At 44.2% G+C, this 12,303-nt stretch overlaps 1 protein-coding gene across 1 annotated transcript; it reads left to right on the plus strand.

The window, feature by feature from the left end:
• Window positions 1-21: 21 nt before the first annotated feature.
• Window positions 22-11,395, plus strand: LOC310771461 (NLR family CARD domain-containing protein 3-like; the record flags this gene model as incomplete). The annotated part of the gene is made up of 3 exons (XM_083664069.1): window positions 22-647; window positions 768-1,127; window positions 11,248-11,395. Coding segments are annotated over 3 exons (1,134 nt in total), but the record flags the coding sequence as incomplete, so codon positions are not given.
• Between the last annotated feature and the right edge of the window lie 908 nt (window positions 11,396-12,303).

Genomic DNA, 12,303 nt, shown 5'->3' on the forward strand with positions numbered 1-12,303 from the left:
GAGAAGCTCTCTGTCTGTAAAGTTGTGTTCATCTTTGATGGCCTGGATGAAAGCAGACTTCCATTGGATTTCCACAACAATGAGGTTGTGTCTGATGTCACACACGTATCATCAGTAGATGTGCTGTTGACAAACCTCATCAAGGGGAATCTGCTTCCCTTGGCTCTCCTCTGGATAACTTCTAGACCTTCAGCAGCCAATCAGATCCCTGCTACATGTGTAGACAGGGTGACAGAAGTACGAGGGTTCACTGACCCCCAGAAAGAGGAGTACTTCAGGAGGAGATCCACTGATGAGGAGCTGTCCAGCAAAATCATCTCACACATCAAGGCATCCAGGACCCTCCACATCATGTGCCACATCCCAGTCTTCTGTTGGATCACTGCTACAGTTCTGGAGCACATGTTGACTACAGACCAGAGAGGAGAGCTGCCCAAGACCCTGACTGAAATGTACTCACACTTCCTGCTGGTTCAGACAGAGAGGAAGAAGCAGAAGTATGATGAGAGCCATGATATGATTCAACAGCAGCTGATGGAGACTGACAGGGACGTTCTTCTGAAGCTGGGGAAGCTGGCGTTTGATCATCTGCAGACAGGCAACCTCCTGTTCTACCAAGTCAGTGAGGCCTTGGTGTTCTCAGGAGTGTGCACAGAGATCTTCAAAAGAGAATGTGTGCTCTTCCAGAAGACGGTCTACTGCTTTGTTCATCTGAGCATCCAGGAGTTTCTCGCTGCAGTCTACATGTTCCACTGTTACACAAACAGGGCAGAGAACGTACTGGACACATTCCTGGGAAGAGAGTGGGGTCAATATGATCGATCCCTGGATGTCTTCCTGAAGAAAGCCTTGGTCAAAGCCCTGAAGAGTAGAAATGGCCACTTGGACCTTTTTGTCCGCTTCCTTCATGGGCTCTCACTGGAGTCTAACCAGAGTCTCTTAGGAGGTCTGCTGGGTCAGACAGAGAGCAGTCCAAACAGCATTCAGAGAGCCATCAGCCACCTGAAGAAGACCAATAATTCCAATATATCTCCTGACAGAAGCATCAACATCTTCCACTGTTTGATGGAGATGAACCACCACTCAGTACAACAGGAGATGCAAAAGTTCCTGGAGTCAAAGAACAAGTCAAAAAAGAAACTCTCTATGGTCCACTGCTCAGCTCTGGCCTACATGCTGCAGATGTCAGAGGAGGTTCTGGATGTGTTCGACCCGAACGCGTACAACACATCAAATGAGGGACGAAGCAGACTGTTCCCAGCTGTGAGGAACTGCAGAGAGGCTCAGTTAGTCCAGCTGTAGGGCCCTATCTTCGCAAAAGCGGTAATTTAGCGTTTGCGCTCGTTTAACGCCGCGCGCAATGCAAATTGCGGGCATGGACAAGCGCATGGCTGTTATAATTGTACTGGACATAGGCATGCCACATGCCGAACTAGGCGTTTCAGCGCAAAAATGTGGGGATAGATGGCATTATCCTATCGTCAGCAGCGCGTAATTACTTTGCGCTAAGAGCTTTTAAAAGCACCTTTTATGCGCTAAATACCCCGTTGCGCTTGAGTGCACCATAATCTCCGTGCAGTGCAGTGCAGAGTAAAGTTCCTTTTGGATATGTTATTATGAACAGCCTTGCCGCGCCAGGACATCAAATTCTGCTGCTAAAATTGGGTATTAGCAGTTAATTCAGTGAGGCAATCAACTATAACTCACTGAGAAACTTTTATCACATCGCAAAGAAGGCAATGAATTGAGAAAACCTGTTGGACAATGGACATAGGCTATTCACCTTCATAACCCGGAGGGTTGTTGGCACTACAGACGATCTGTCAATAAGCTCTCTCCATCTCTCTCTGTCCTCGGCACGAGTGAGTCCACTATTACGCATGGAGAGAATTACAGCATATTGCATGCCTCGCGCAAACAGCGATTGCGAGACGGGAATCCGATTGGTTTTATTAATGTAACGCCCAGGCATTGCCTGGCCACACCCGTGAATAATTCTGGTACTTACGACCGCCCAAATCCTGTTTGCTCAGGCATTTTGGGGGCGCAGATGATTTTGGCACAGCTCTAATTTGCGCCTGCGGCACGTGCCGTGAACGTTTCTGCATCCCCGCTGAGAATTGCATCCCCAACATATTTCGGGGCTGTTTTAACACATTGAGTGCCAAGGACGTCTGTGGACGTCCTAAAAAAAAGTAACGAGGAGTGCCAAGGACGTCTGTGGACGTCCTAAAATCATAATTCATATTATTCCATAATTCTGCTGTTTAAGGTCGTACCTAGCCAGTGAGCATGAATCCCTTCAAGGGATCACACGGCGCCACCTTAAACATCGTCACAGGAGCTGCTCCACCCACCTCAGATCCTTTACTTTGTACAGGAGACAGCGGAGAAAGCCGTGATGAAAGTGGAAACCGATGCATGCTTTCTGCCAGAGCCGTATATATTGCTCTGTCTACAGCGAGAGTGGGCTCGGCTGCATCCGCGCTCACAACTGAGCTCTTATGCTTCTATCTATCTCCACACGATTTCCTAGAAAGCCAGCATCCGAAGCCGAACGGCCAAGCCTTTTCGTTCAGTCGCGTTTGCCAGCGCGCATCATTTCCTTGATGGGCGCTGGGATCTGTCCGGGGCAAAAACGGAGTCGAGAAAGCAAACTCTGTGCGTGTGGGAGGAGCCCGCAGCTCAGAGGTGGAGAGGGGGGGGGGGGGGGAGAGGGGTGTGTGGCACACAGGCTGCACAGAAACCACACCACACGCCACCACATCAGAAAACACCAGCCAGAGTCAGTGAATGTGCTCGAAATTAGAGTGCAAAAGGTATTCATAAAAGGGACTATATCTTGGAAAGTAAAAAAAAACGACAGAAAACCCTTGAAAGTGCACTTTTTTGAGAGGCTGTCATTTCATAATGGAACTGTCTAGAAACAAAATTTCTTCTTTGGAAGAAGCAGGAGTGTTCAATGTTTCATTAAAGTCCAGCCCCGTTAATATAGCCATAATAGAAAAAATTCTATAGCTGTTTTCAACTGAATGGAAGTGAATCTGGCACAGGCTCCAGACAATTTTACTGAAGCGCTGTGGCACTCAATGTGTTAACTTAGAAATCAGGGAGGTCACGTCTACCCAATTATATCACTTTTAAACAGTTAGATTTCGTTATAAATCATTACAATTATGCTCCCGTGACGTGGGGATGCGTTTAGCTGCTGCCGGGCGGGGCTGCAAAACTCGGCATAACACCTGGACAAATTGCGCAAGGCAGACCGCTATCTTCCCTGCCTTAAGGCACGCGCAAACAGGTGCGCAAGCGCAAATGGGGGGTATCGCCTGTACCAAGATAGGGCCCGTAGTCTCTTAAAAAGGACACGTTGGCTCCCACAATTTGCAAATGCTCCCACCTAGCCGTCTTTACTTATTGCAGGAGGAAAGTTGGTCAAAACACAAAGGGAAACTTGGGTTAAAATAATGAGCTCTGATTGGACTAATCAGGCCATCAGGCGGGACCATCAGAGTCCAATAGTTCCCAACGGATATAACGGGTACATCCGCTGGAAGCGGATATATGGGTCGGTGTAAATTATTAATTTTTGTTAAAGGTCATTTTGAATGATTTTAACAAATAATAATGTAGAAAACTTACGCCCCAAGTCTAAGGTTAGGACCGTAACATGAAATGCACAGTAACAAGTATCAAATTTGCAACAAAAATGGTTTATTGCTCAAAAATGGGAAAAAAGAGGAACGAGGACGCTCTACTGACAGGGAAATCTGGTCCAGCAGGCCGCCGCCTTCACTATTACCTGATGTTAACCCCTCAGTCGGCACTGCTGTTCTCCAACACAACAGGTAGCGCCTCGTTCCTGCAACACACAAAGAAAGAAACATGATTTAGAAATAAAGACCAAAATGCACAAAGAAAACCAATTGAATGAAACAAGGTGTAAGTGCACGGATGAGAGGGTACAGGTCTCACACTCCAGTACCACTCCGTCGCCATGTTGGAATGAGTCCCCTATATAGGCAGACAGACATGGCTGCTATCCAATCAGCAACTGTAGCATGTAATCAGTCCACTCAAATCTCCAACCAGCTGCACCTGGGAAAGACTGAGCCAAAGACACTGTCGACAACAAGATAAACACCCGCAACCAGGAAGTATGTCACGGAAATAGCTAACGACGAGGAAAATGGACCGGACTCTCAGTCCATTGACGCCCAGCATAAAAAAAAGCATCCCCACCTCACGGGAGCATAATTATAATGATTTATACAGAAATGTAACTGTTTAAAAGTGATATGTTGGGGATGCAATTCTCGCTGGGGATGCGAAACGTTCACGGCACGTGTCGCAGGCGCAAATTAGAGCTGTGCAAAAATCATCTGTGCCCCAAAATTCATCGGTGCGGCCAGGCAATGCTGGGCATTACGTCAATCAAAACCAATCAGATTCCCGTCTCGCAATGGCTGTTTGCGCGAGGCATGCAATAGGCTGTAATTCTCTCCATGCGTCATAGAGTGTACTCACTCATGCGAGGACAGAGAGAGATGGAGGGAGCATATTGACAGATCGTCTGTGGTGCCAACGACCCTCCGGGTTATAAAGGTAAATAGCCTATGTCCATTGTCCAACAAGTTCTCTCAATTCATTTCCCTCTTTGCGATGTGATAAAAGTTTCTCAGTGAGTTATAGTTGATTGCCTCACTGAATTATCTGCTAATACCCAATTTTAGCAGCATAATTTCATGTCCTGGCGTGGCAAGGCTGTGCGTAATGACATATGCAAAAGGAATTTTACTTTGCGCTGCGCTGCACGGAGATTAGTGCACTCCCACCGCAGCGAGGTATTTAGCGTGTAAGAGGTCCTTTTCAAAGATCTTAGCGCAAAGTAATTGCGCTGCTGACGATAGGGATAATGCCATCTATCCCCACATTTTAGCGCTGAAACGCCTGCTTTGGCATGTGGCACGCCTATGCCCAGTACAATTATAACAGGCATGCGCTTGTGCCCGCCCCCAATTTGCATTGCACACGGCTAAATTAGCGCTTTTGGGAAGATAGGGCCCCACGTCCTTTAACACTAGAAGGGCCGTCAAAGGGGTCACGTGACCCCTGTGAGTTAAAATAAAATATATCTTTGCACTCGATCGAGTTCCAAATCCCTACTTTCTTGACTTTTCCTAAATATGTCTGTTGTACGACCCTGTGTTCATACATTTTCAAAATCAGACCGATATCATGCGCTATCTACGCTTTGATGACAAGAGCACAAGGGCTGCCGGCCTTGTGGAGGACAAATTTGCCATGATAGCAGAGACACCTCCCCTCTCCCCGGCCAGTACATTTAGCATTTGAATAGAATTCATTTCGCATTTGAATAGAATTGACAGGGAGACTCCACACAAGAGGTGCAAATGCACAGCCTCTCATTCAGTCGACCCCTCTTCTTTTTTGGAACCTTTTGGAAACCTACAATTTATCACAACAGACAGCAATATTTTCCTGTGGACAGTGTTATTGTTGTGTTAATCTACATGAGTGTCATGTTAATCCTGTGTTGTTTTAGCAGAATTTAAAATGAACTGCCTGTGAAGCTTAGGCTAAAATCTGTATATAAAAAACAAACAAAAGAAAAACACATTTTACAGGATTGCGTCCTGTACATTCTGTTGTGCTTTGCTTTGTGATATTACATGTTCATCACTTTTATTATGAAGTAGTAGTATTATGATGTTGTGTAGCCTACATTTTGATGGGGGATTAGTCTCAACTCTGCTTTCATACAACTAATCTTACATTAAATCTGTGATCACAGACTTTCTGGCTGTGAACTCTCAGAGACTCACTATGAAGTCCTGGCCTCAGCTCTGAAGTCCAATCCCTCCCATCTGAGAGAGCTCGACCTGAGTAAGAACCAGCTGCAAGATTCAGTTGTGAAGCTTCTGTCTGCTGGACTGGAGAGTCCACACTGTAGACTGGAGACTCTCAGGTAAGATTTTGATTTACAGTTTTTCTCATTTGATTTGACACATTTCTCCAAAACAGTGTATCTCAGGTCAGTATTCCTGACTTTGTAAAGGTTGACCTGCAACTTTTACATCAGGTTTTCAGACTAAGTTTTATTCTGATCAAACGTCATATAGGATGAATCACTGTGACATCACAACTACTTAAGTAGTACTTAAGTACTTCCTGGTGCCACTGCAGCAGAAACTAGTATGAAATAAAGCTGAAACGCTGTGGCAAACAACCATTAATATCTCAAAAACTATACATTTTTTCCCTCAAAAGGTTGTGCCTTCTGCCAGGTCGCCATTGTAAATAAGAATTTGTTCTTAATGACTTACCTGGTTAAATAAAGGTTAAATAAAAAATAAAATCAACATCACATCACATACTACTGTATAGTTTGACATGGTGAGTGAGAGCAGAAGTAGGTTATGGGTCTGATATGTATGTAGTGTGAGTGTTATGTATGTAGTTGTGTATGTTGTGTAAAGTGTCACAGTTTTAAAATGTGTGAATTCCGTAAAAAGGACACTCAAGGCAGACTGTATAGGGTCCCACTACAAAGGTTGAAAAAAGTATCAACTTAAACTGTGATTTCTAAAACAGTACAAAAGATAAATTAAATCTGAATTAAGGTGATAGAGTCCTAAATGTGGTGACTTGTTTAAAGTTTGAATAGAGTGTCTATTATTACTATCTAAGTATGAAGGAGTAGGTAGAGTTCAAAGAGGGCGTGGTTTCACCATGAACTGCTGTGAAATGAATGGCAGTTACACCCGGAAGTATAGCCAATCTGTTTGTTTACAAACATGTTGATTCATCTATAAACAGCAAATAACCTCAAACCTCATGCTGTGATATCTTATTTAGATTGCTGCACCTCTCTCTATTCCTGTCTCAAACCTCATGCTTTGATATCTTATTTAGATTGCAGCACCTCTCTCTATTCCTGTCTCAAACCTCATGCTTTGATATCTTATTTAGATTGCAGCACCTCTCTCTATTCATGTCTCAAACCTCATGCTTTGATATCTTATTTAGATTGATGCACCTCCCTCTATTCCTGTCTCAAACCTGATGCTTTGATATCTTATTTAGATTGCTGCACCTCTCTCTATTCCTGTCTCAAACCTCATGCTTTGATATCTTATTTAGATTGCAGCACCTCTCTCTATTCCTGTCTCAAACCTCATGCTTTGATATCTTATATAGATTGCTGCACCTCTCTCTATTCCTGTCTCAAACCTCATGCTTTGATATCTTATTTGGATTGCTGCACCTCTCTCTATTCCTGTCTCAAACCTCATGCTTTGATATCTTATATAGATTGCTGCACCTATCTCTATTCCTGTCTCAAACCTCATGCTTTGATATCTTATTTAGATTGCTGCACCTCTCTCTATTCCTGTCTCAAACCTCATGCTTTGATATCTTATTTAGATTGCTGCACCTCTCTATTCCTGTCTCAAACCTCATGCTTTGATATTTTATTTAGATTGCTGCACCTCTCTCTATTCCTGTCTCAAACCTGATGCTTTGATATCTCATTTAGATTGCTGCACCTCTCTCTATTCCTGTCTCAAACCTCATGCTTTGATATCTCATTTAGATTGCTGCACCTCTCTATTCCTGTCTCAAACCTCATGCTTTGATATCTTATTTAGATTGCTGCACCTCTCTCTATTCCTGTCTCAAACCTGATGCTTTGATATCTCATTTAGATTGCTGCACCTCTCTCTATTCCTGTCTCAAACCTCATGCTTTGATATCTTATTTAGATTGCTGCACCTCTCTCTATTCCTGTCTCAAACCTGATGCTTTGATATCTCATTTAGATTGCTGCACCTCTCTCTATTCCTGTCTCAAACCTCATGCTTTGATATCTCATTTAGATTGCTGCACCTCTCTATTCCTGTCTCAAACCTCATGCTTTGATATCTTATTTAGATTGCTGCACCTTTCTCTATTCCTGTCTCAAACCTCATGCTTTGATATCTTATTTAGATTGCAGCACCTGTCTCTATTCCTGTCTCAAACCTGATGCTTTGATATCTTATTTAGATTGCAGCACCTCTCTCTATTCCTGTCTCAAACCTGATGCTTTGATATCTTATTTAGATTGCTGCACCTCTCTCTATTCCTGTCTCAAACCTCATGCTTTGATATCTTATTTAGATTGCTGCACCTCTCTCTATTCCTGTCTCAAACCTCATGCTTTGATATCTTATTTAGATTGCTGCACCTCTCTCTATAGAGAGCCGCAGTAACGAGTCCGGAAATCATCGATGCTAACAGCCCTGGTTCTTCACAGTTTTCGCCTATGGGAGTTTTGAATGGGTTTTTGGCGCGATGCTTCTAATAATCTCTCTGAGCAACGCTGGCTTAATCAAACGCGAACCAGTGTTTAGTAATATCATCTTCACACACGAGGACCACTTTTACGAGTTTTGAAGCTTTTACGTGCCGTTAAAAGGACGGCTAGCTAGCAAACGGCTAAATGAGACTACACTATTGAGTCGATGGGGATATATACGTCAATAACGTCACCACTTCAAAGGGCGAACACGGAAATTCTCTTTCCCTCACCTGGTTCAGCCCCGTTCAGCCCGGGGTAATCAGTGCACACATCAACAACAGTCCAGGTTGAGTGCTGACGTGACGTGGAAGCCTATGCGACAGTGTGTAGTTCTGGATTAGCTTAGCTCGAGCATTTTACTTCTAGGGCTCGCATTTACGCTACAAAACTCATGAAAGTGGTCCTCATGTGTGAAGATTATCCGACGGAACTCTGGTTCGCGTTTGATTAATCTTGCGTTGCCCAGAGACCGTATTTGAAGCATCGCGGCAAAAACCCATTCAAAAATCCCATAGACAGAAACAGTGAAGAACCAGGAAGTTCGGGACTTCCGCATTCTGCCTACAAAAATATGTCATCCCTGTGGCTCTCTATTCCTGTCTCAGATATTGTGGTTTGATATCTTATTTAGATTGCTGCACCTCTCTATTCCTGTCTCAAACCTAATGTTTTGATATCTTATTTAGATTGCTGCACCTCTCTATTCCTGTCTCAAACCTAATGTTTTGATATCTTATTTAGATTGCTGCACCTCTCTCTATTCCTGTCTCAAACCTCATGCTTTGATATCTTATTTAGATTGCTGCACCTCTCTCTATTCCTGTCTCAAACCTCATGCTTTGATATCTTATTTAGATTGCTGCACCTCTCTCTATAGAGAGCCGCAGTAACGAGTCCGGAAATCATCAATGCTAACAGCCCTGGTTCTTCACAGTTTTCGCCTATGGGAGTTTTGAATGGGTTTTTGGCGCGATGCTTCTAATAATCTCTCTGAGCAACGCTGGCTTAATCAAACGCGAACCAGTGTTTAGTAATATCATCTTCACACACGAGGACCACTTTTACGAGTTTTGAAGCTTTTACGTGCCGTTAAAAGGACGGCTAGCTAGCAAACGGCTAAATGAGACTACACTATTGAGTCGATGGGGATATATACGTCAATAACGTCACCACTTCAAAGGGCGAACACGGAAATTCCCTTTCCCTCACCTGGTTCAGCCCCGTTCAGCCCGGGGTAATCAGTGCACACATCAACAACAGTCCAGGTTGAGTGCTGACGTGACGTGGAAGCCTATGCGACAGTGTGTAGTTCTGGATTAGCTTAGCTCGAGCATTTTACTTCTAGGGCTCGCATTTACGCTACAAAACTCATGAAAGTGGTCCTCATGTGTGAAGATTATCCGACGGAACTCTGGTTCGCGTTTGATTAATCTTGCGTTGCCCAGAGACCGTATTTGAAGCATCGCGGCAAAAACCCATTCAAAAATCCCATAGACAGAAACAGTGAAGAACCAGGAAGTTCGGGACTTCCGCATTCTGCCTACAAAAATACGTCATCCCTGCGGCTCTCTATTCCTGTCTCAGATATTGTGGTTTGATATCTTATTTAGATTGCTGCACCTCTCTATTCCTGTCTCAAACCTAATGTTTTGATATCTTATTTAGATTGCTGCACCTCTCTATTCCTGTCTCAAACCTAATGTTTTGATATCTTATTTAGATTGCTGCATCTCTCTATTCCTGTCTCAAACCTAATGTTTTGATATCTTATTTAGATTGCTGCACCTCTCTCTATTCCTGTCTCAAACCTCATGTTTTGATATCTTATTTAGATTGGTGCACCTCTCTCTATTCCTGTCTCAAACCTCATGCTTTGATATCTTATTTAGATTGGTGCACCTCTCTCTATTCCTGTCTCAAACCTCATGTTTTGATATCTTATTTAGATTGCTGCACCTCTCTCTATTCCTGTCTCAAACCTCATGTTTTGATATCTTATTTAGATTGGTGCACCTCTCTCTATTCCTGTCTCAAACCTCATGCTTTGATATCTTATTTAGATTGGTGCACCTCTCTCTATTCCTGTCTCAAACCTCATGCTTTGATATCTTATTTAGATTGGTGCACCTCTCTCTATTCCTGTCTCAAACCTCATGCTTTGATATCTTATTTAGATTGCTGCACCTCTCTCTATTCCTGTCTCAGACATAGTTCACTGTCACATCTCCAGCTGCTTCAGAATAGAGCAACTAGGATTTGAACCAGTGCTACAGAAAGTGACATCGTCAGAGCCTAGATGCCATACTGAACTCTGTATCTATATCTGCATTCATTAATAATCTGTTTACGTGAGTTGTGTCACTGAAATGATAAAATAATATTTCCTTATCTTTTCATATCCATTAAGGCTGAGTGAATGTAATCTGTCAGAGAGAAGCTGTGAAGCTCTGGCCTCAGTTCTCAGCTCAGTTCTCAGCTCCCAGTCCTCCAGTCTGAGAGAGCTGGACCTGAGTAACAATGACTTACAGGACTCTGGAGTGAAGCTTGCTGTTGGACTAGAGAGTCCACACTGTAGACTGGAAACTCTCAGGTCAGTATTACTGATACTGTTCAACAGACCACCATTTAAATGTGGCTTTACATGCACATTAATATCAGTGAACATACCTGACCTCTATATTTTCCTGCTGGTGTGAGTTTTGAAAGCAGCTGAGATACCAACATTTATCACATCTAGTTCTATCCTGTGGTAGAATATTGCATCATCTCCTTTCTTTACTGCCTCTGTTGTTGAAACCTAAAGTAAAGGACTTGTAAAGGACGAGCCCATCGGCTAACCGCAGTGAAAACATGTGACTGTCATCGCCCTGTCTCCTCTCCAGCCTAAAACAGAAGGAGCTAGGAGCCTCCATCTCCCTGAGCATGGAGAACCTAGCCCTCACAAGCGCCCCCTTTGCTTGCTCCTGCAGGAACCCACCCAAGTCCCTGCACAGTTCAGCCAGGTTGAGCTGCAGCCCCGGTCTATCCTGATAAACCAGCTCCTCCTCCACTTCCATAATGCTACTCTCCAGCCCACTTAACAGCCTTCTAACCTCTGCTGTGGACAAAGCAGTGTACTGCAGGCACAAGTGTCTCATATGAGCCTTACCAGCTAGTCAAACTCCCTCTTCTTCTCTCTCCATCGAGCCCAGAAAGCCTCAAAGCTACAGAGCAAAAGGTATCCTGCAACAGCTTCACACTAAACTTCCAGTATGGTGACTGTTGTCGGCCTGATGTCACAGAGACATAAGCCTGGGCCAAGTGATGATCTGAAAAGCTAGCTGGAGCTATGCTAGCCTTCACTAGCCTGTTGCCGTGCCGACTGAGAATGTATGCGGTCTATAGTCGATGCCTGGAGAGTGAAGCACCCTGATGTCAGGCAGTTTACATGGATAAAGGTGGTGGGAGAGAGAGTGAGTGCAGCTCCTGTAAGTCACAGCTGCTCACAATGTCTCTGCTGCAGCACCTGGATGGGGCTCCTCCCCTCTCCTATCCATGGTGGGGTCTATCGTGCAGTTCCAATCACCTGCCATAACTCAAATCTTCTCCTCTCCTATTCACGCTATGTAGCCCCGCCCACTTGACCCAGTTGTGTTATGACTTCCTGTTCAAAACACCGTCTGTTTTACCTGCTCACTAGTACTGTACTGTCACAGGAAGTGTTCTGTTTTACCTGCTCACTAGTACTGTACTGTCACAGGAAGTGTTCTGTTTTACCTGCTCACTAGTACTGTACTGTCACAGGAAGTGTTCTGTTTTACCTGCTCACTAGTACTGTACTGTCACAGGAAGTGTCAACACAACAGGAAGTAAGTGGCTGACCCCTGTGTTGGAACATAAGGTGAATGGAGCTCCTGCCTTAGGGCAGCAAACAGCACCTCTCTCTCTCCCTATAAGCA

This window comes from Poromitra crassiceps, assembly GCF_964638095.1.
Source record: "Poromitra crassiceps genome assembly, contig: HAP1_SCAFFOLD_670, whole genome shotgun sequence".
NCBI lineage: Eukaryota > Metazoa > Chordata > Actinopteri > Beryciformes > Melamphaidae > Poromitra > Poromitra crassiceps.